Raw genomic sequence first — 21,943 nt, forward strand, 5'->3', positions numbered from 1 at the left:
GTGTGTGCATAAATATACACTGAAAAGCTCAAAAAGGTATTCTGGTTCAATTACATCAAAACACGTGGCATCTCTGCAGCTGTATAAAAATAAAAACCTTCCTAAAAAAAAAAAAAACAGAAGCATACCCAGGTAGTACAACAGTGAGCAATAAGCACTTCAGGAGATGTGTGTTGTGTAATCTACACTGTGTAACACTTGAACTTGTTTGCATAGGAGTGGTAAGTTCATGAAGCCAATCATTTCAGGATCACTGACCTACATTTCAGAGCTTCCTGCAGGTTGATCATTTATTTGTTGAGACTGGCATCTGATATGGCAACCCCTGATCAGTCACCTGACATAAACCTAGAAGCTTCTGTGATTCTGAAAGATATACTTCAGTTACATAATGTCACATAAAATTTGACTTTGCTTGGATGAAAGTTTTTGTTGTCACATTCACTCTTATCATATTTTTGAAGTAAAGGAAAAATTTTCCCAAAGTCTGGAGCAAATATCTCTAGACAGCTATCAGAGTACACTCAGTACATGGAGGGCACGCAGCATTTATTACACAGAGTTTTATCTTCTGACAGTTATGATAGCAGATGATCGCTTGACACCGTGTCTGGAAATAGGAGATCTCGGAGGAATCATGTGAACACAGACTATAAATACACCCACACTGTGTTCAATGCTGCTGCCTTTTTGTTATTTATTATGACGCATCTTTTCTTACATTGGGAATAAACGATAACACAAGGTGTGAGGGAATTTCCACGCCAATCGGTGACAAATATTTACACTGACTTTATTTGGAAGACATTTGGACTGTGTAGATTGATGACATAGGCCTGTTCACACCTCTCACATGTGCTTGACATTAGTCAACCTTCCTCTCGCCGTCTCACACAGGCTATAAATACTAACTCCTATTAGTCCAGTGTTACATTCTACCACTCAATCCCCCGCCCCTTTTCCAGCTCTCTCACCACAGAGCAGAAAGCTGCAGTGACGTACTGCTGGCCATCTCATTAGAGATATCATAAAAAGCCTGTTGCCAAGACGACGGCTCCCTGTATTTCCATGGCAACCAGCCGCCATGTCAAGGTGGAGCATTCTCCTTTGCTGATGAGAGGAGGAGACAGCGACTACCAACAGTGGGCAATGAAACAGCCAGTAGCCTGAGAGGAGGATGGAGAGAAGTGGGATAGCCTGACCCCTGCTGGTTACATCTTAGTGGTGCAGGGCACGTCCTAGGGAAACAAGAAAAAGGCTTAGGGCTGAGAGTAAGGAACATTTCAGACTGTATATCAGCGATGACAAGTGATAAGCAAAGTGGAGAGAGCTGTAAATGCGTAATTGATATTCATGGGGATGAACTCACAAGAATACAGTCTGTCGGCATCAGACTCTGAAGGATGTGAAGAACTGCATCGTGTACTGTGACAAACAGTCTGCTCTTTGGGATGGACTCTGAGAAGAAACCTGCCTTTTCCAGCTGCTCCACAATGCATGCTGGTATATGACAGCACAGAAACGCATGCATGGCATTAAGTGACCTCATAAATTCAAGAGACAGAAAGCTAAAGAAGTGATAGACAGAATTATTCGTGTTTATCAGACTGGGAACAATAGGGTGCCGCAGAGGCCAAGACCTTGATGTGTTCATTATGCAACATTCCAGCGCCTTGAGTCAGAATTAAGGACATGTACTTTGTCTCTGTTTGGTCTGTTGACTCACCTTGGCAGCCAGCAAGATAGATGTCTACGTCAATCTCCCCAAAGTCCCTGAATATCTGCAAGACACAGATACGGATTTGTTTTATTTTGTCTACTTGCTGTTAAAGTTACGATGAACCTCAATAGCCACTCTTCTCTTTTATATGACATCCATTTCCTGATGCACACATACATTTTTTAAGGTCTTCACAGTGACTGTGTCCACAAATCCAGTGGTTGAAAGGTCCAAAATGATGCTGTGTGTGCTTAATCCATTCGCTTTTCCTCTTTCCATGTCCTCTTGGTGAGATTCCTCAGTGACACTGGTATCACAGCCTGTTCCTGAATCTGAGTCTGAAATGGTTGAGTCATACTGGTAGGCCAAGTTCACTTGACCTTTACTCAGGCTGTTTGCTGATGTTTTCAAGGTTACACCATTTCCCAGACTCCGTCCTGTTTGTCTTTCAGAAATTTCCTCCTGGTTCCTCTCAAACTCTTTTAAAGCAAAAGTGCCATTGGGCAAGTGACTGACTTCTTTTTTCTGCAAAGAGTTGTGAAAGTGAAATTAGTGACTGAAACCACAACATCATCATTGACATTTAGCTCTTAATGTGTCATATTGAGTGCCATTACTTGACTCTTTGCCTCCTTTTTTGCTTTCTTTTTTGCTTTCTCTTGTTTACGCTTTTGCTTTGCATCTTGTTTCTTCTTCGCCATCAGCAGCTTTCCGATATCAATTCCACTCTGCACAAAAAGCCGAGCATTGCAATAGAATGAGGGGAGGGGGAGTGAGACAAGTGAGAGATAATGAAAGCAGTTACGGTCGACAGCCGACAGGGATTACAGTTTGTAATCAAACACAAGCCTGCAAGCAAACACACATCCAAATCCATGAACACACACACCTTCTCCTGCAGGGCCTCCAAGTACATCTCAGCATTTGTGTAGTAGATGGTTGTGGATGAACGAAAGATTTTAATTCCTGGAATCTCTCTGGCCTGCAGGGACACATCATGTAACCGAGTGATTCAGTAACTCACACTTTGTTCTACCCTCATTTGCACTTTTGGCTCCCCGGCGTATTGTTTGACTAGATTGCATTTTTCAACAACTTATGGCCAAAGCTCAACTTACCTAAACACATAGCGTTCCTGTTATGGGTCAAATGAGAATACAAGGCATAATAAAAACCTGCATTTCATCATTTAGCTTTATCTGAATTTAATCCACTGCTCAGAATTGGAGGCTCAAATTATGCATTATAATTTCAGATTTGTGTTGTGTAAAAGTAGAATACGTGATACCACACTGCATTCAAACATGCTAACAATGCCAATGCAAACCAGCTGCTGAGCTTTCATTGATTCAATCTTAAGTGTTAGCATAGTTTAAACATTTGAGCAAAAAAGACAGGATCACACAGGTCATTTATGTAGTTATTTGAGAAAAAAAAGAGTAATTTCTTGTAAGGTTTGAGCATCAATAGAGTTTTTAAATGAGCTGTAATGAAGACACCAGCTGTCTGCAGTATATCACAGTACTTTTGAGATTAGTCTTACCTCCTTGTAGGTGTCTATGTCCAAATACAGGTCAGTACCAGACACTTGGCCCAAGATTGAATAGCGGGGTCTGAAAAATACATATATTTCTTTTAATCCAAAAAATAATTGCTTTTTAAGCTGTTAAAATATCTTGTCTACATATTATTTGTTATCACTAAATGATGTGCAGTTACAGCTGAGTTCTGAAGATGACAGTAAGCATGGAAAATCCAATAGAGACAGCCAGACCAAGATCCAGGTTCAGCAGGATGGTGCTTGTAAATGTTACCAGCCACACCATCTAGAGGGCAGCGACAACACTTGCAGTCAGTGGGTTCAAAGAGCTATGAGGTTCACACAGTGTTTAACTGAGCAGAATGACTCCAAGACAGGATTTAGTCTTACCAAATCAACCTTGTTGGTCCTCCACAACATGGGCAGGTCCGTGAACTGTTTGAACATTCCTTTTAAATTCACAAATACTATGGTGGATAAAACAGCCTGAGGAGCACAAACAAATGCATCCATATAATCTATAGCCTTTAACTATCTACAGACAAAAAGATACCTGTCTCTGAATCAAAATGGCACCAGGAGGAGGAGGTTACCTTGGGAAGATCTTCAAAGAGAGAACCTATTTTCAGAATTGTGATCAGCACAATGACTGACGAAATCAATCCAGCAACCTGACAAGCCAAACACATTTATAGACACTTACTGTGCAGCCAACACAAGTTAAACATGAGGAATATGTTCAGAGCTATTTCTGCTGCCTGTGTATATGTCTGAGGGTTTTTACTTGTGTTTCCCCCCCTGTGCTCTCCTGAACAAGGCTGCGGGACAAGGAAGAAGTCACAGCGTAACACTGAAAAAAGCCCCCGACAGTGTTGCTAAGACCCAAAGCAACCAGTTCCTGAAAGAGAATTCACACAAAGACAGAAACATTTCAAATTTAAATCATTTCTGCTTAGCTAGGTTCAGCACTGGATTATCTTAGATTAATACTGGCATTACGAGCTATTAATCCAGCCTTAAGTCCAAGTACAGTATGAGTATGTGCAGCCTCTAACCTTTGGGCCAATCACATAGTGTACTATTTATTAATTTGATGGTCATGTCAACACATCCCTGCCATACTGAGAGCAGTGCCAGGCATATTTAAGACACACTTGATTCCACAGAGCTGGTTGGCCATTAATGATTTAACAGCCCAGCTCTTAGTGGCTGTGAGTGCTCATGGCCTGTCACTCTCCAGGGAGAATAATCCAAATCACATGCCTCTGCAAGTGTGTGAATAAGTCTGCGTGCCATAGATAAGAATAAGAGATTCAAAGGAACAGTGCTAAAACTTCACACATGCATGTGAAATTCTAAAAGTTTGAGGGTTTCTCTGTATGTACTTCCGTTTTGAGTGGAATACACACAATGGAGATGCAAAATTATCAGACGATCATAATCGGTTGACTGGAACTGCAGCAGTGTATGCATCAAACTGGGGCATGAATCCTGGATGGCTTTGTAACATGATGCTATGCACTGAGAGAGGTTTGAAATGCATTGTCTAAATGCTGCCTTTAATGCGTCTCGACCACCTCCTTGAGAGGTTAAGATAATCGAAGTGTCTGTCTGTATTTACTACTAGATCCAGACACAGATGTTACAAAAAATAAGCTTGTATACCGGGACCCCTGTCTAAAACCATACAACTGTGCATAATGTAACTTGTTTCTCAAATGGGAATCGGTTCTTTCTGACATTAGACTAAAAAGTAACAGGAAATTTTCGAAACATTTAACAACATAAAATCCTGACCATGAACAGAAGTCTTAAAATAAAATAAAAAAAAGGTAGTTGGAGTTATTTACGACTAGGTGTGGTGTAACCCAGGTCAAGCTGCATTAATGTTTCTCCAGATCTGAGTGATAATCATCATTAAGTGAGGAGCAGCTCAAGTCTAATATATGATCAAAGTTAGCCCCTTTTATGTTGCCAGTGAGTCACAGCTGTTTGTGAGTAACAAAATGTTGGGATTTAAAGACTTGTTTGGGTTTTGTCTCATCCTCACCTGGTTGCTATCCACCTTGTAGCCATGTTTGAGGGCAAAAGTTTTGCCCAGAGAAATGTTGATGGCGTAGCCCACAATAGCCACAGCAAAAGCGTCGCCTATCACCTGTAAGAACAGTGTGACATCTGGAGCGCGAGGGGCCTTGAGGCTGGAGCAGAAGGGAAAGACAAATGTTTTAGGTTTTTATCATTGTAACCTTGTGCAGCACAAACTGTCCTAACCTTTAAATGAGGCTGTAGTCAAGTTGCTATTTAACTAACTTCTATCTTCATTTTTGGGTATTTAGAGACATGGTAACACAAATCAGTATCTGTTTCAGAAATCCCATACAATCTGAAAAATGAAAAAATCCATGATTACTGGCAGCATTTGTTGTTGCGCTATTCTATCCTAGGTTTACACAGCACTCTTTCATGCCTGTGGGGAATTTCTGCTCACTAATGGACTTTTCCATCCCAGAAGCTTTTAGAGCAATAAGAAACTTCAGAAACTCATTCACCCTGCGTCCTCTATTTAAGAGTGGGTTTTACTAATCAGCAGCTCTAAAAACCCAAGAAAAAAAGTGAAATCTGTCTGTAACATTGGACATAGTGTTGCAGGGATGGCTGTCCTACATCTCCCCAACATTTTAGACGCAGAAACATTATCTTACCCACTTGGAATTTCTCCAACCACATCAATGCTGTACTTTTCCGTAAGAAAACAGAAGTGGGTAATGATTGTTGCTATTATGATCTGTCAGAAAAATAAAATTAGTGGTTAGTTATTTTCCATTCAACCTCGAATATTTCATGAGTCTTCATTTAAGTGTGATCACTGTGGTACTGATGCCCCCCAGTGGACCGTTAGGCAAACACATCAGTATTGTGAGGAACTTACCACTATTAGCTCTATTGGGATGGGCAGAGGTAGCTTCTGTCTGTAGCAGGCATTAACTTCTTTTACCACAATGAGAACAGCGAGAGCCACCAGGCTGACCACCAGCTCTGGCACTCTAGTTTCAGGGAGCAACCGGCAAAGATCCACCAGAGTCTGTGAGGGAATAAGTTCAGAAGAAATGGAAAATCATCAGAGAAACATTTAGAAATCAGATTTAAGAATAATTAGAAAGCACAAAAATTATCCTAGTGCTGGGAGACAATTGCTTCGTAGCACACATAGCATTTTTTTAATACATTTGACAGGTAACTTTAGAAAAAGTAAATCTGTAGTCTGTAGTTTGAGTTTTCTGTATCTAATGTTTAAATGAATGGATACAGCCTACCAAGGGTGCAATTATGGGAGAGGAAAGTTACAAGATTTTAAGAGCCCATAACTAAAACAGGGCTTAAAGTATTATTATGATATTTGCAGCAATGGCATTTGCCTAGTTTAGTATAAGACTAGATTTTGGGGGAAACCGTCCATAAAAAAAAACAAACCTTAAAATATTTGAATTTTCTGCAGGAAGAATTTTGTGTTACTGTATCAAGTCATGGTTGAAAATTGTCTTGTGCATAAGCTGTTGTAATACAGCAAAGTATCGGTATAGGTTTTCTTAAAAATTGAAAAACAAAACTGAATTAATCAATTTAAAGTAATATTTCAGTGATATGAAGTGGGGCTGAATGAGTTGCATGTCACTGGTAGTAGCTGTACAAGCCAAAATGGTTTATGGGTCAGCACAGCCCATGAGAAACTGCCTAAAACCAAAGCACTTTTCTCGGTTAGTTTCTGATTCCTCTAAGAATTTTTTTTTTCATAACGTAAAGTTTTGTATGCCCTATTTGAGGACGCAATGCAGATGTGTCCTTCCGCCTGCGACGCACATGATTGGCTGTTTTGTTTGACAGGCTTCACAGGGAAAGACGAAATTCAGCCGAACTCATTAGTGCGTCATCCTAACAGCACCCGCCATGTTTTTTTGTTTGTTTGTTTTTGTAACGGAAGCACGTGTACCTTTATGAGCCGACGTTTTCAGCTGCAAAGGCTATTCAGTCGAAAAAAGGCTAACCGTCGATGCTAACTGGAAACCACAACGTTCCAAAGTCACTTGGTGGTACAGAGGTGTGTCCATTACAATCAGCCGCTAGCTAATTTTGTAATGTTTCCAAAAATAATGCTCTATAACTCAAGGGATGTAGTTGAATAAGCTGAAAAATGATAATGTTTAAGTCTTTGTTAATTAGTTAATAAGTTAGTTGTTTATTAAATTCGCTGGTTATAAGAATACATTTACTTTAAAATTCTAGTGTTAAAGGAAAAAGTTGCTATTTTTACCCAACATATGCGTCATTTTGCTTGTTTAGTGTCTGAGTCTGGGTGCCTTTAAATTGTGCAAAGCATAGCATACTCACATAAATAAGAGAAAGAGGACCACTGAAGCGATTTGGGCTGACTCCAAACAGGTATTTGAGTTGAGAAACGCATACATGACATGCTGATCCTGTGGTATAGCCTCGTACCAAAGGCTCAGACAGGTAGGTGACCACAAAACCAAACCTCACCACACCCAGCAATATCTTAGGATAGAAAAAAAAGGTTATCACATTTAAAAAAAAATGACCTCAAAATAGTCGTTCAAAACCTAATATTAACCCTAAAATACTAAATTCACAGTGGATACACACCTGGAAGATTCCTGCTAAGACCGTGAGGGCGCATGCTATCTGCACCCTGAATGCGTCCCGTGCATCGAGGTCGACACTTTCTGTTCCATTAGTTCCGTTGACCATGAAGTGACCGTCTGGTGCCAGTCTCTCTGTCACACTACCAATCATGATGCTGATCACAGCAAATGTACCTGAACATTCGGAACAGAAATGTTTTTTTAATACAGAATGAGACAAACAAGGGGGGCTTTATATCAAATCTTTCACTTCTTAACTCACCAATAGAGATGTGTCTGGAAGTACCAAAGATGAAGTAGACCAGCACTGGGAACAGGGAGGTGTACAGCCCAAATACTGGGCGTAAGGAAGCCAAAAGCGCATATGCCATTCCTAACATTATGGATATAAAAGAATTAAAAAAACATTTATGAATAGAAAGTGTGAGTCCCTCTTAATATAGGACCAGAAAGGCACCTGCACTCTGTATTGATGCTTCAGCCTGAAGGTAAGGAAACTTTTATGTTGACTAATTGTTTTAAATAGAAAGTTGGAAAAGTTCATTTCTGTTTGATTATAACTTGTTTTAGTAATTAGATATATGAACTTTAGAGTCACTCCTGGGCATCTATTAGTATAATTTTACATCAATTGATTTTACTGCCATTGGAACCCCTTTGCTGCCATGCCAGGGAAAAAAAAATGTATCAGCATTATGTTGTCTCGTAAAAATTTTCCTGTCATAACACAATGTTTTTCCTATAATGGCAATATTCTTTCCAGTTGAAACCAGATAATATATATATATATATATATATATATATATATATATATATATATATATATATACATATATATTCTTAAAGGGGGACTATTGTAATCAAAAGAAAAGTTTTGTTATAACCCAATAATTTTGTCTGCCATAATAATGCAACACATGATAACTTGTTTATATAGCATAAAATGTTCTACGTTTTGTTGCTCATACTGTTACACTTGTGTTAAAATGATAAACTGTAAATCAGTAGCAAATTTTTAATCCTGGCGTGGCAGCAAAATGCTTACATCATTATGGCACTGCTACCGTTAGTATCTTTTCTGTTGTGCTGGTAGTTGTCTGTGTGTATTTTTGTTTGTCTCTGTGGATTTCACTCTTTGTGTTTCCCCTCTATTCTTCTTCATGGACTCAGCCCCTCATTGCACCTCATGTTCCTGTGATGAATCTTGTTCTGGCTTAAGTTTCTGCTCCTTTGATTGACTGATTTTCCATCCAAGTAGTTTTCTGGGTAGTTCCACCTTTTTGGACTGCTAGTGTTAGACTGAACCGACCTTCCCCCGGGCTCTCATTCATGTTCTCATGTTAGGCTGTCTTTAACTGTTTGAACTTTGAATGGTTAGTAAAGCTGAACTAACTCTCCTGAACTGAGCATCACATTTAGCTGATAGATATGGGTGGTAATGATCTTCTTTTCTCACTGCCAGCAACTGAAAGGTGGTTTCTAAAGATGACAGATTATTTATTTGAAGTGAAGAATGCAGGGTTTATGTGACGCTTGAGGTTCCTCTACTATGCCCATTCATACCCTGCGGCAGATGCATGATGCCCACGCTGCAGCCAGAGATCAGGTCCCCTAATGCGTTTTCTCTGAAGGAGTAGTGAGGCAGCCAGCTGAGAACAGGGATCCAGGTCAGCACCAAATGCTTCAGCCTGGGAACTGAACACCTGTATCCCAAAAAACACATTAGTCACATTGATGGGCACTCACTTTCATTTAGCTTGAGTGTCTCACCGTTTCTTTTATTATTGTAGAAAAGTCCTTCAATAAGATGTGTGAGTTGCAGCAACTGCTTCTTTTAATCATCAGCTGGCCTTGTTAAACACAAACACGCTGAATAACACAAGCATGTCAGCATGCTACTGTTTACTTCTAATGATAGGTACAGTGTGGTGCTGAACTGAACACTCAAATGTAAGGTTGCCTGATCATAAGGATATGAGATTTCTTTCTCCAACAGGTCAATCACTCTGTTTTATCTGAGCACAAACTGTCTTCCTGCTGATGAAATACAACATTTAGCATGCATTATAGCACATAGGTCAGTGTCATTGCTTAGTCAATGTATATAGAGTCTTATATGACTCATTATAAAATTATAAAAAATCCTGAACTTTGCCCATCCATTGTCCTTAAAAAGCTGACAAACTCTGATTTGTCAGCTTTTTTAAAGCATGACTGATTTGCTCAGAGAACAAACCAGTTAAACATCCACTCTCAAAATCTGCATGCACAAGGAAACTCATTGATGATCCATTCAGTAATTTACAAGACCGTTATCTAAGGCTGAGTGAGCAGTTACAACTAAAAACACATACATCTCAAAAAAAAAAGAAAAAGAAAAAAGGAAAACCTTGTGAGTTGGTATCATTGTCTATCAAAGGGTTTTTGGTCACATGTCCCTCTCTTTTGTATTCTCCTACAGCATGCTTACCTCATGGCATCTTTCATCTGTTCAACCACGGTTGGTTTGGTGGACCACGTCCCTTTTTGAGCAATTCCATCCAGACTTAACTCATCCAAAACCTTCCTGTGCACAAAGTACTTCACAGCTGAGCAGTCCTCTTCCTCCATTTTTATGTTAGAGTCCAAATTCAACGTTTTTTTTTAACTTCTCTATTGTTTTCTACAGAGTTTCCTTAAATAAAGAAAGTAGTTCCAGGTCCTCAACCAGAGCAGATCACTGTGTAGAAAGACCGCTAGCTCCTCACAACTGATTGACAGTGCTTGTAGCTGGACTGTGGGAGTGACTGCCCCTTTCTCTGTTCTTTTAAGAGAGCAATCACCACCCCACATGTCAGTGCGCACACCTGAGGTTAGTGTGCATATTCGTATATGTGCATGTGTTTGTTTGTTGATGTAGGCTAACAGTGATTAACTTTGTAGTGGAAACTACAGCCAAAGGGTCAAACTTTGGTTAAAAAAAAAAAAGGAAGTCGAACAAACTCACAGCTTTTTGAAAGCAACAGTGATTGTTTTTTTTATTAAAAAAAGGGGGGGGGGCAGTTTGTGTTTTTTTCCTCTGAAAAACACACTGTTTACGGCTAGGTGTATGTGTGTGTGAGCCAAACTGACATCTTATCTTTATGGTTGCCTGTTACCTTTCTCATTCAGGAGATAGCGTAACTGTATTTTCATTGTAAACAGGAACATCATATCACATTGTGCTACTGGCATTGCCCAACATGTTTAATAAACATTGGCAGGAGATATGAAAAGGTTGTTGGCTTAATCTAAGATAATGATATCTTTTCTACTTTGATTCCTGTACACTGTATCAGTCAGTCAGTTCTGATTTCTTTATCCAACAAAAGCTACTTCAGACACTTTGCAAAAGAGCAAATCAAAACTGTAGGATCTGTTATATTATCAACGGAGACCCAACATTAGTTCATAATGAGGAAGTTACAGGCAACTCTTGGCGAACGCAGCAAGAAGAAGGTTTTTAGTCTTCTTGTAAAAGAAGAAGGGGCTTCTGCCTCTCAGACCTTAATGAATAGCTGAAACAGCAGGAGAGGGGCCTGATAGTTGAAGGCTATCCATAAAAAAAGCCTAATCTCTGCCAATGCCAAACAGCTTTTTCTCCTAAAGCTAATGACTGTTTTTCCTTCTTTTTTAGGTGCCAAACTTAAAATGTGTTAAAATGTTCACCACTTCTTTAAACCATGATAAATAAAAGCATTTCTTATTAAACTCAGTTACCTAATTCCACAAATTCATCAGTCACCTTTTTGATAAGACTCCCTTCGTATAACCATCAAATGTTTATGTTGAGCTGGTTAATGTATAACGCAGTCTTTGTTGACACAACTTTCCTCATTGACTGAGGTTTATCTTGTTCTTCAGTTTGTGTGAAAATAAGCAGTAAACTTTCAAACGTTAATAGGTCAAACGTGATAAATGTTAAAGATAAATAGGTCAACACAGGATAAACTGATAACAGAAAAAAAAAACTAATATCTCGTGAGAGTCTGGAAATTTACTGATACAGCCATAAGTTTAACTTATACATTGCTTCAAATAAAAGTCTGGACAGTCGTTAACCTAGTTGGTAAACCACATGAGTTCTATAAAACAGGAGATGTATGTCACATGCTGCTACATCAGCATGTTTTGGATCTAACATGCCTCATAATTCGAGTCAAAGACAACAACTTAAAAAAATGTAAATTTCAAGAAATTATGAAGTTTTATAAAGCCTTTTTGGCCTTAAAAAAAGTTGAAGTTGTGGTTTTTCACTGTTTTTTTTTTTTTTTTTTTTTTTTTCTAAAAGTGCACGAATGATCACAGGAAAAAGAAAAACATACACTTTGTGCAGGGAATAAGTGGCTCACAGGAAGACATTTCACTAACCAAAATGACTAACAGCAATAGATGAGCGTTAAACAAGAGCCTGTCTCACATACATTAACCCCAGCTGTCGTCACTCACACACACAAGCACATGTAAGCATGTACTGTTAAAACATTTTGATGACCAAGCTCAGTGGAAAAAATGAGTAATTTGAACAGAGAGGACTTCCCAAAAAATACTCATCTATGATTGTTCACACATTAAAGAAAAATAGTTGATGTTTTTTAATAACTTGTGTATCCATCCAACAAGAGGATATTGTGACTCTTGTCTAAGGACATTTTGAACTAATCTAAATTATTTACTGAACCTTTAAGAACTATCAGTGTCACATAGATTATTTCTTGTGGTCAATCTGTGTCAGAGACCTTACACTTGTACAGAATTTATACAAAAAAAACTGCACTATGTATTCCTCTTTGTGTAACATAGCTAGCAGATTTTCCTAATTAAACAATCTGTTCTTGCATAGTTTTCAAAGATTTGTAACAAGAGCATTACCGTTTGACTTGAAGCTAAAGGAAAAAGGTGAGGGCAGATCACAAAGGTCCTTTATTACTTGGGCGTGACAGTTTTGATAGGGGCTAAAAGCAACAACAACAACAAAAAACTATCAGCTCTGAAGAGTAATTTTAGCAGGGTTGACACCAGCTTCATTAAAGACAAATCGCCCTTTTAAAGTATCTGTTCAGTGTTTTTTTTTTTTTTTTTTTGTCTTAATGACTCTAAAACTGAAGGACAATAAAATTGCTGTTTTCAAACATTCTTGAATACATGAGCAGGTAAAAAAAAAAGATTGTGCTATCTTGCAATTGATTTTCTGTTAATTCTATATGAGCTTTCACCTCTTGGTATCCATACCTTGTATTCACTCTTATCAATAGGTAAATACTTCGATAAATCTTTAACTGCCTGGATGAAAAGGTGAGGTATTTGATAACCTGTTAAGGGTTATGCATTTCCTTATTGCCAAGAAAGCAATGCTGTTGTTTTCTCCTGACCTAGTTTTTTTTTTTTTTTTTTTTCAGATTTTCTATACAATGATTAAAGGACAGACATAAAAAACATTATCGTTCACATAATCAGATACAAAACAAGCATACATGGTTCAAAGTACTCAAGGAGCTAAAGAAAGAAAAGGAAGAAAAGAGGGTCTGGGAGAAAATAAAATCTAGTTTTTAAGGTTTTATTCAGTTTGAGCTCAAAGGAGCCGTGCCTTGAACTCAAAAGGAATACAGGATAAAAGACAAGTTTAAAAAAATCAATGATTCTATTTTAAATTCAGTCTTTCACAGATAAAGTCTTAATTTTGATATGAAACAGTTGGCCCTTTAAAACAGGGTCTCCATCAAGAAAGTTCTGCATTCGCAGGGAGCTGTGATCTGCAGGTGATGGTAGAGGTTTACAACATCCAGCAGATGGCGTTATTTACATATCTGAAGTATTCCATTTAGCCTCATAAGTACGAATCCATACAGTACATCTGTCAATGAATCATCCCACTGAAAAACATGCTAAAAAACACAAACATAATGAACACTGGTAACAGCAAACTGCCAACTCAAAGCTTAATTAGCAAGTCAAAGGTCCATTACAAAAACACAGAAAAATCAAAGTTTTATTTAGGCCAGTGTCTTTAGTAGCCTTCAATTAATAAATCCTAAAAGCCTTGTTCTGGTTTAGGTTTTTCTGTCTGTCAACTTCTCTAATAGATGAGGGGATGTGATCAATTCCAAATGCCTGTAATGAGGCTGGGTTGCTGTTATAAAATTCAACAGGCTATTATTATATATTGTTATATAGAGGTTAGAATGTTCTAGCCACAAAGTATTCTCCAGAACCAAGACGCTTACTGGACACATTAGCAGAACGCAAATATACCATCAGAACAGGAAATATCACAGTACACCACTGAATGGCCAGACGACAACCCAGCCTTGTTGCCAAAATGCTTATACGTGTTTTTAAGGTCAAGATAATCATGCCATGAAAATAACTGTAACATTCCACTCTTACATACTGTTACCTTCACAACATGGTTTTCCATGACAGTGTTGAAGCTCCCCTTGAATTCTGTATGTATTCTTAACGGCCCAAACAGTTTCAAGATACCACCCATGCTGGTAGATCTAAAATCCATTTCTGAATACCAGGTCAAATTTAACCCTAAACCACATATAATGATTAAACTGTTCAAAGGAGTGTGCTGTGGATTTTTTTTCTTGGATTCCTATGACAAGGAAAGAGCCTCAAAAGAAAGAAACATATGCAGTTTTGGCATGTCTCAAATGGTTTAAATTGAAATTACTTCTCAACATAAAGCTTTAAGGGTGCACTCAAGTAATCACTTACTGTCACAGCTTTTACTTTGCAGACTAGCTTTTTTTCACTCTGCTTGTCACAAAGTGGTGAAGAGCATCCAGACACATGTCAGCACATGTGGAAACATCTTGACCAGGAGTCACTGATTAATCTGGTCTACCTGTTAACTCCACAGATCACAGTGTTTTTGCCCCTACTGTTGTGTAATATGGTACGCTTTACTGTCCGTGGAGATGTTGATAAAAAACAGTTAGCCTGAAATACAGCTACTCTAAGATTAATTAAACTCCAATAACCTGTCCAAAGAGCTCAAACACACACACACACACACACACACACACACACACACACACACACACACACACACACACACACACACACACACACACACATGCACCTACACACACACATATAAACATACTACACACACGTGTACCATTACATCAGAGTACTTTAAACTAAAGTACATGAAGCTGCAGAGTCACAAACAACAGCAACAACAATGTGACCATGAAGTAGTGAAAATATTTAAGGGGAGTAAAAAAAAACTTATAAGGGAAATGATGCAAGAGTTTTATTTGCTGAGCAAATGTGAAAGATAACTGATAAAAACCTGGTAGGTGTGTAGTGGATTTAGCCAACATAAAATAAAGTCACATAAGTTCCTAATTCACTGTTTGTGTCAGACTGAAGAACTCTACTTAGGAATCAACATTAAGACAGCGAGTTAAGCGTTAAAATACTGAGTGAGTATTAAATGACCTCCTGTGTAGATTGTTAATGTTAGTGCATGTAAGAAACACTCCTCTGTTATAACTGGTTAGGGTGGGGCAAGTTTTAACTGGGTTATATATTTACTTACAGTAGATAGTTCAGTATCCATCAACCTAAACAGGTCAGACCCCCTCCAAAGGTTGTTCAGATATATATCCTGTGAAGTGAAGTGAACTTTTTCCTGCATTTTAGAGGATTTTTTTCACCTGCTTTCACTCATACGGGGGGATCAAACTTTGGTTGAACTGCCAACAACGCAAACATGTTTAACATGCAAAAAAAAAGTCGGTGATGAAGCGTAGTGCAAGGTATAATATTTCTTTCTTGACCCCTCATGCCTCAGAGAATGGAAACAGTAACCCAGTTAATATCCTAGTTACAAATATACTCAGTCTTTTTAACTTTAGTTTTCATATCCACAAGTTGATATCCATAAGTGGATATTCATTTGTCAAACAGGCCTTTTCATCACTGCCAAATATTTAATGATTTTTCCCCCTCATCCTCTTGCTGTGTCTCCAGCAAAAGGAGCAACCCCCCAATCTAAAGATATGAAGCCTTTGCTGAAGTACTGAATTCATTTGTTCAAGATCCTGCTTGTTTTTTTCTCTCATTATTTTCAAGATTATTGAAACTTTGCTTATTTAAGGCATAGCTTATTTAACATACACAGGCATCCTTTAGATGTTTGCAAGAGGCAAGGCTCTTTAGCTCATCCTAACTAGAACAAAGCTAGGTTGAGTCCAGCCTTTCCAAACAACTCTTTGGCTGTTTTCGAATTCGCATACTCTACTAGCAGTGCCTACTGATTCAACCAAAATGTAGTATGCAGTATGCAGTATGCAGTATGCGAACACATGTCAGAGTTGTAGTATGAGAAAAACACCTGGATGACGTACTAATTCGGGAAAAATCCACAGTATGCATCGGACCAGTCTGCTTCACCTACTGTTACCCACAATGCAACAAGCCTGGTCCCATATCAGAAGTGAAAATGGCAGAGAGCAGACCAACAACCGGAGTAGCAGAGGAATATAAATGTAAGAGCCATTTCTTTTTTATCTTTAAATCCTCATCATCTCCACCACTGAAAGTTTATATAAAATGCTCTCTCTGGCAATATATTTGCAGATAAGTTACTTGTGGTTTGTTTATTTTGTACATTTTCAATAAAGTTTTTTTGGGAAAAAAAAAGTCAGCCGTAGCCAACTTCCGTTTTCTTCTACTACATACTACTTTCATAAGCAGTATGTAGTAGGCGAATTCGAAAACAGCCCTTGTCTATGATGGGCTTTACAACTCAGAAACAGAAACAGATTGATAACATCATGAACTATACCTGTTTTAGTGAACAGTCTATGGTTTCCAATGCTCCATTCACTTGTGAAGTATTTGCAGTTTCATTTCTTTTGGTTTTGTTTTCACATTGTAAAATGTATTTGATTTTTTTTTTCATTTCAGCTTTTTGTATGTATACCATAAATATAAACAAAATACAGTTACAGAAGAATCATAGGCTGTTGTTGGCCTTAAAGCCTTTAGAAACCGGAACAGTCCCACAAGCACTCACTGGTCTATTTTAAACCTTTACACCAGCGAGCGTGCTAATATTACTCCTTCTCTCAGGCAGCTAAATAGCTCACAACATTAGACAGACCTGCCAGCAACCTGAAATGCTGGAAAAACAAATTACAGAGTACTTTAGGATAACAACGCTAACTTCTTCTTCCAGTCACTCCGGAGTCTTGGCCCTGCGTAGCCTCGTACTACACTGGTATGAAAGATATCTGTATTCCTGCATGTGCAATAATGAAATTATGCTAATGTGCTATAGCTAATGCCCTGAGCTGGCTGTGCACGTCTGCCTGTAGTGAAGTGACCTGTTTATTTTTAGCACACTCACTGACGTGTTGAGAAGTCACCCTGAGTGTGTGTGTGTTTGTTGGCTGGCTACCTTTAAGAGGTGGAACAACTTCAACAACAAGTCAACACATAGGACAAAATGCCTTTGAGACAGGGGTGGCAAGGGTGGCATAAGCCACTTTGATATTTGATTGGCCACACCAGGCACCACCCTATAATCCTTAACTGCTATTGGTTATTTGTCTTAAGGAAAGACTCATGTTAAGACTATTAACTTGAACTCTGCTGGAACAAGAGTCCTGGTTAATTTTTTTTTTCAGTTGTCACACTTTTTTTTTTTTAGAAAGTTTCATATTGGCACTGAAACAAATTGCACAAAAATTAAAAAAAGGAATTTTGTTATCACATCCAATCAAAGGAGAAACCTGTGAAAAAATGTATTATTAAATTGAAATAAGTTTAATGTAAAATTCAAAACAGCATAACAAGATTTTAAAACACCAACATAAGATTAATACAGATCCAAACTCCTTATTTCAGCACTGTTTTCTTCTCTTTTGTGTTTGGCTCAAGCTTTGTTTGAAGTCTCACCCCCCATGCTGACTTAAGTGGTCCGGATATCCAGGGATCCATGGATGCTCCTGTGCTGGCAGAGCACGGCTCACTCCTGCTGCAGCAGCTTGAGAAGATGAGAGTGGCCCAGGAGCTCACTGATGTGGTGCTGCTGGCAGAAGGTGTTCCCTTTCACTGCCACAAGGTGGTGCTGTCTGCTTTCAGTCCTTACTTTGAGGTATGCATGCTTAAAAAGTCAGTGTGCTGGTGCAGGAAAAAAAATATGGTTTATGCAACTTTAATTTTCTAGGGTCACAGAAGCTTTACTCTGACTGGAGCAAGCTCAGCTTTTCAACCTGTACTGAGGGAAAGTCACTTGTCGAAGTGTTAACAATGAAACATCAAGAACATAAGCAAACCATCGTAAAATACCAATAAATGTGTAAACTGTGTGCTCTTTTATATATATCTACGCAGATTAACAACTGGTCAGAGGATTGCTTTAAAAAATATTCATTAAGTTACTGATGCAGATATTGAACATAGGAAAGGTATAAAACATGTTCATTGGCCCACAGATGGACCTTAATACATACTAATTCGGAGTGACATGAAAACAGTTACAGAAATGTACTATATGTTGAAATATGTGTGCAGAAAAAAAATGTATTTATTTTTTTGTGTATGTGTGTGTTATACTACATGAGAATTGGTAGGATCTGCCACATAACAGTGATGGGCAACCCTTTCGGAGATATTGCAATACAATACTTTTGCCATGGGGTCTGACATGGCCTTTGAGATCAAGGATGGTCAGATGTTCCTTTTTTTTCTGAATCCTCCAGGCGATGTTTACATGTGGTCTAAAGGAGACCCGGGGAGGAGAGGTGCCTCTCAGAGACACTCCTGCTCAGAGTCTGAAGCTGCTGCTTGACTACATGTACCGAGCTGAACTTCCTCTGTCCAATAACAACATCCAGGGAGTGGCTGCTGCTTCATTTCTGCTGCATGTTGATGGAGCCTTCAGGTGAGACTGGTGACTGAATTGTGTCTGGAGTAATGAAAACATTTTTTTGCTATCACTAATTTGTTTTTACTGGTTTAGATTGTGTCAGAGCCACATGGAAGCCAGTATGGACCCCTCAAATTGTGTGGGCCTGTATCACTGGGCAAGGGACCTCGGGGCATCCAGCCTGGCCAATTGCGCCTTTAAATTCCTCTGCCAACACTTTGCACAGGTCTGTGTTTGTAGTGATGAATGAATAACATAAAAGGTCAAAAATTAATATAACCTGATTGTTAAGCTGAAAAAAAACAATCTTTTCAAACATATTTTCCCCATCAATTTTGATCCCTTCTGCTGCTTTCCATACTGCTTCTTTAGGTCTGTGAGGAAGAAGAGGTGCTGGAGCTAGATGCCAAAAGTCTCGCTGATCTGCTGGGTTCAGATGACCTGAACATATCACAGGAGCAGATTGTACTGGAGCTTGTGTTAAGATGGGTGGAGAGGCGGAGAGGGGACCCACAGAGTGAAGCTAAGGCTGTGGAGCTGCTAAGGAGAGTCAGGCTGGAGCTTGTGGATCCTGGATTCCTCAGAAAAGCAAGGAGGAGAAACCCGGTAAAAAAAAGGAGAGGATAAAAATGACCACATATAGAGCCAAGACCTATCACACTTGTTTCACAAATACAATCTGGATTTCATCAATAAATCTTGCAGGTATTGCTCCGGGATGCTGAGTGCTTTGGGATGATTGATGCTGCTCTTCAGACCTCTGGACTCTGTGAGACTTCTGCTCCACCTCGGCCAGCTCTCCGTTACGGCATGGAGACTGCTGACCTGCTCCTCTGCCTTGGTGGGATAAATAAGGAAGGAGCACCTGCTCGCCGTGGAGGACATGCTGACCTCAGTTTTTGTTTTGCACCGGGAAGTAGAAAGACTTATTACATCCCCTCTCCACTGAGGGGCTGTGGGGGCGTGGGGCAGATCACAGCAGGGGTAGTGACACGAGACAACACAGTTGTGGTGGCTATAGAGGCAGAAGACCAACAGAGGATAAAGAGGATTGATTTTTACAGGTGTGTAGGTTCTCGTATGTTTTGTTTCAATCCTTTTTGATGCATTCAACCGCAGATTTAAGTAATGTGTCTCTGCTTCAGGTTTGATGATTCAGAGGAGAACAGCTGGGTGGAGCTGTGCTCAGCAGCATACAGGGACATGTATGCTTTAGGTCTGCAAGGTGATTCCCTCTTTATGATTGGGGGTCAGATGAAAGTACGCAATCAATACATCATCACAGACAGTGTGGAGAGATGGTCGCTGAAAAGAGGGGGCAGCTGGCTCAGCTTTGCTCCCCTGCCTCTGCCCTTGGCCTGCCACTGTGTTGTCAGACTGAGGGATTATCTGTATGTGCTTGGGGGCTGGACTCCACAGGTATGTGGACCAAAATACACAAAGATCCCTGTGTCTGTAACTTATATAGGAATAATATTCTCTTCTTACTTTCAAATTTCACCTCAATTTCTTATCTTTTTCACTTTTTCTCTTCTCCCCACTCAGCACCAGCCAGATGATGAGCCTGACAAATTGAGCAATCGTGTGTTTCAGTTCGACCCAGGCAGCGACAGGTGGTCAGAGTGTGCCAGAATGAAGTACTCAAGATACCGCTGTGGCACGGCGGTCCTAAATGGAGAGATCTACATATTAGGTTAGACTGAACAATGAGTTGCAACTGTAGTCCTGTGTATTTTTTCTGTGTGTGACTAAAGCTCGATGAGGACATGTTTTGGTGTTCTTTGTGGGGTGTCAGGTGGCATAGGATGTGATGGAGAGGACAGGGGACAATCACGCCGTTGTCTAAGCTCAGTAGAGATCTATAACCCAGAGACAGACATTTGGAGGATGGGACCTCCTCTTCCTACAGCTCTACTCTCCCTCCGAACCAATGCCTCCAATCTAAGAGCTGTGGAGGGAAAGCTCTACCTTTGTGGATACTACAAAGGAGCTGGTCAGTTAATGATTTTTTATGTCTGAATCTGTCAACTTATTAGATTTATGGATCAGTTTTAAACAATGTATGCTCACAATATTTTGAGAATTAATTTCAATTTTTTTTCTCAAAAATCACATCTATACACCTGTGACTGCAGGCCGCCATGACATTATCACCAAGGAAATTTTAGAGTTGGACCCTGCAGACAATGTGTGGACGACAGTGGAAAGACGAGCCGCCATGCATGACAGCTATGATGTCTGTCTCGTGGCGAACCTCAATCCTCGAGACCTGCTCACAGCCTGACTCACATCCTACTGACTTTAAGCAACAATACAAAGAGAATGTGTGAGAAGCGAGATTTGGCCTTGTTCTGCTGTCAATTCCCAGACTTCACTTGTAGTAACATATCAAGTCGACATGCAACTGGAAGTCCAGTTTGTTATTTTGATTGCAAAGAAAGTCAGTCAATGGTGTTATTTCCAAAAAGGTGAAACTTTGTTGTTTTTTAAACCCGAGTTCAGTTGATTGAAATTTTTTCTAAAATAAAAAACAAGAATGAGTCCTTATACTTCAATTCTTCAAATTGGTTTCTTCTATGATGTTGACAGCAGTGCCAATATATAATGACTACAGGGCAAGGTTCATTTGCCATTGCTATATCCACTTACTACAGATGTCATTTCAACACTCGGTGCCCAGGTTGTGTGAACTTGTCCCCTAGTACAATACCACTTATATACCACAACTGGGACTTTGAGGACTTGAACGTTTTCTTAACTTTCTTTCCTACCTTTTTTAGACTTTAGTCCTTTTTTGTATCTGTTTTATGCGAGGACTTAAAATGAATTTGTAATCCTAACAGCTGTGGTCACCCTCTAACTCCACAGTCTCAAAGTGTTTTGATGGTTTGCTTTTCTGGAGCTCACCACATGGTAAGGCAACCACAAACATACCGTTTAAAGGGGGAAATGTGGGTTAGACTCGCAAGAAATGACATACATGTTTTCATTCCCGCCTTCCCGGTTAAAAATGTGCCCTCGAAAAACACCCGAAATGATCCCAAGTGAGTGTGACGCGCCGGTAAGTTGCTATGAGAGCAAGCATTGGAATGAGGAGACTCCACCCCTTAAAT

General features: G+C 39.4%; 2 protein-coding genes across 6 annotated transcripts; one reads left to right on the forward strand and one right to left on the reverse strand.

The window, feature by feature from the left end:
- Positions 1–3: 3 nt before the first annotated feature.
- LOC141798956 (solute carrier family 26 member 6-like) lies at positions 4–10,528 on the reverse strand. Its single transcript, XM_074680933.1, has 19 exons — positions 10,389–10,528; positions 9,482–9,621; positions 8,181–8,291; positions 7,920–8,092; positions 7,647–7,811; positions 6,190–6,342; positions 5,963–6,045; positions 5,311–5,458; positions 4,045–4,158; positions 3,854–3,931; positions 3,651–3,746; positions 3,440–3,546; positions 3,264–3,333; positions 2,610–2,702; positions 2,338–2,448; positions 1,898–2,245; positions 1,727–1,781; positions 1,370–1,500; positions 4–1,238 (listed from the first exon to the last, which is right to left on the reverse strand). The coding sequence occupies exons 1-19, from the start codon at positions 10,526–10,528 to the stop codon at positions 1,212–1,214; spliced, it is 2,343 nt and encodes a 780-aa protein (XP_074537034.1). The 3' UTR covers positions 4–1,211.
- LOC141798954 (kelch repeat and BTB domain-containing protein 12-like) lies at positions 7,232–21,787 on the forward strand. Of its 5 annotated transcripts, none has more exons than XM_074680930.1 (10): positions 7,232–7,356; positions 16,324–18,056; positions 18,664–18,845; positions 18,924–19,056; positions 19,203–19,436; positions 19,536–19,894; positions 19,976–20,249; positions 20,376–20,523; positions 20,626–20,823; positions 20,966–21,787. In XM_074680930.1, exons 2-10 carry the CDS (start codon positions 17,898–17,900, stop codon positions 21,112–21,114), a joined length of 1,836 nt encoding a protein of 611 aa, XP_074537031.1. In that variant the 5' UTR covers positions 7,232–7,356; positions 16,324–17,897; the 3' UTR covers positions 21,115–21,787. The 5 variants fall into 5 exon arrangements, with proteins under 5 accessions (XP_074537031.1, XP_074537033.1, XP_074537032.1 ...); XM_074680932.1 differs by having other exon boundaries at positions 7,253–7,356; positions 17,840–18,056; XM_074680931.1 differs by lacking the exon at positions 7,232–7,356 and adding an exon at positions 10,192–10,769.
- Positions 21,788–21,943: the final 156 nt, after the last annotated feature.

The sequence above is a fragment of the Halichoeres trimaculatus genome, unplaced genomic scaffold (assembly GCF_033239565.1).
Source record: "Halichoeres trimaculatus isolate MK-OKI-2021-1 unplaced genomic scaffold, fHalTri1.1 fHalTri1_scaffold_11, whole genome shotgun sequence".
Taxonomy (NCBI): Eukaryota; Metazoa; Chordata; class Actinopteri; order Labriformes; family Labridae; genus Halichoeres; species Halichoeres trimaculatus.

Bases quoted from the DNA above. Each gene is read 5' to 3' on its own strand.
- LOC141798954 (XM_074680930.1), top strand. From the start codon at position 17,898: ATGGATGCTCCTGTGCTGGCAGAGCACGGCTCACTCCTGCTGCAGCAG. The intron at 19,057-19,202 runs GTCTGTGTTTGT...CTGCTTCTTTAG, and splicing joins TCTGCCAACACTTTGCACAG to GTCTGTGAGGAAGAAGAGGT. The intron at 19,437-19,535 runs GTAAAAAAAAGG...TAAATCTTGCAG, and splicing joins AAGCAAGGAGGAGAAACCCG to GTATTGCTCCGGGATGCTGA.
- LOC141798956 (XM_074680933.1), bottom strand. From the start codon at position 10,528: ATGGAGGAAGAGGACTGCTCAGCTGTGAAGTACTTTGTGCACAGGAAG. The intron at 9,622-10,388 runs GTAAGCATGCTG...TTTGGGATACAG, and splicing joins CAGATGAAAGATGCCATGAG to GTGTTCAGTTCCCAGGCTGA. The intron at 4,159-5,310 runs GTGAGGATGAGA...ATTCTCTTTCAG, and splicing joins ACAAGGTGGATAGCAACCAG to GAACTGGTTGCTTTGGGTCT.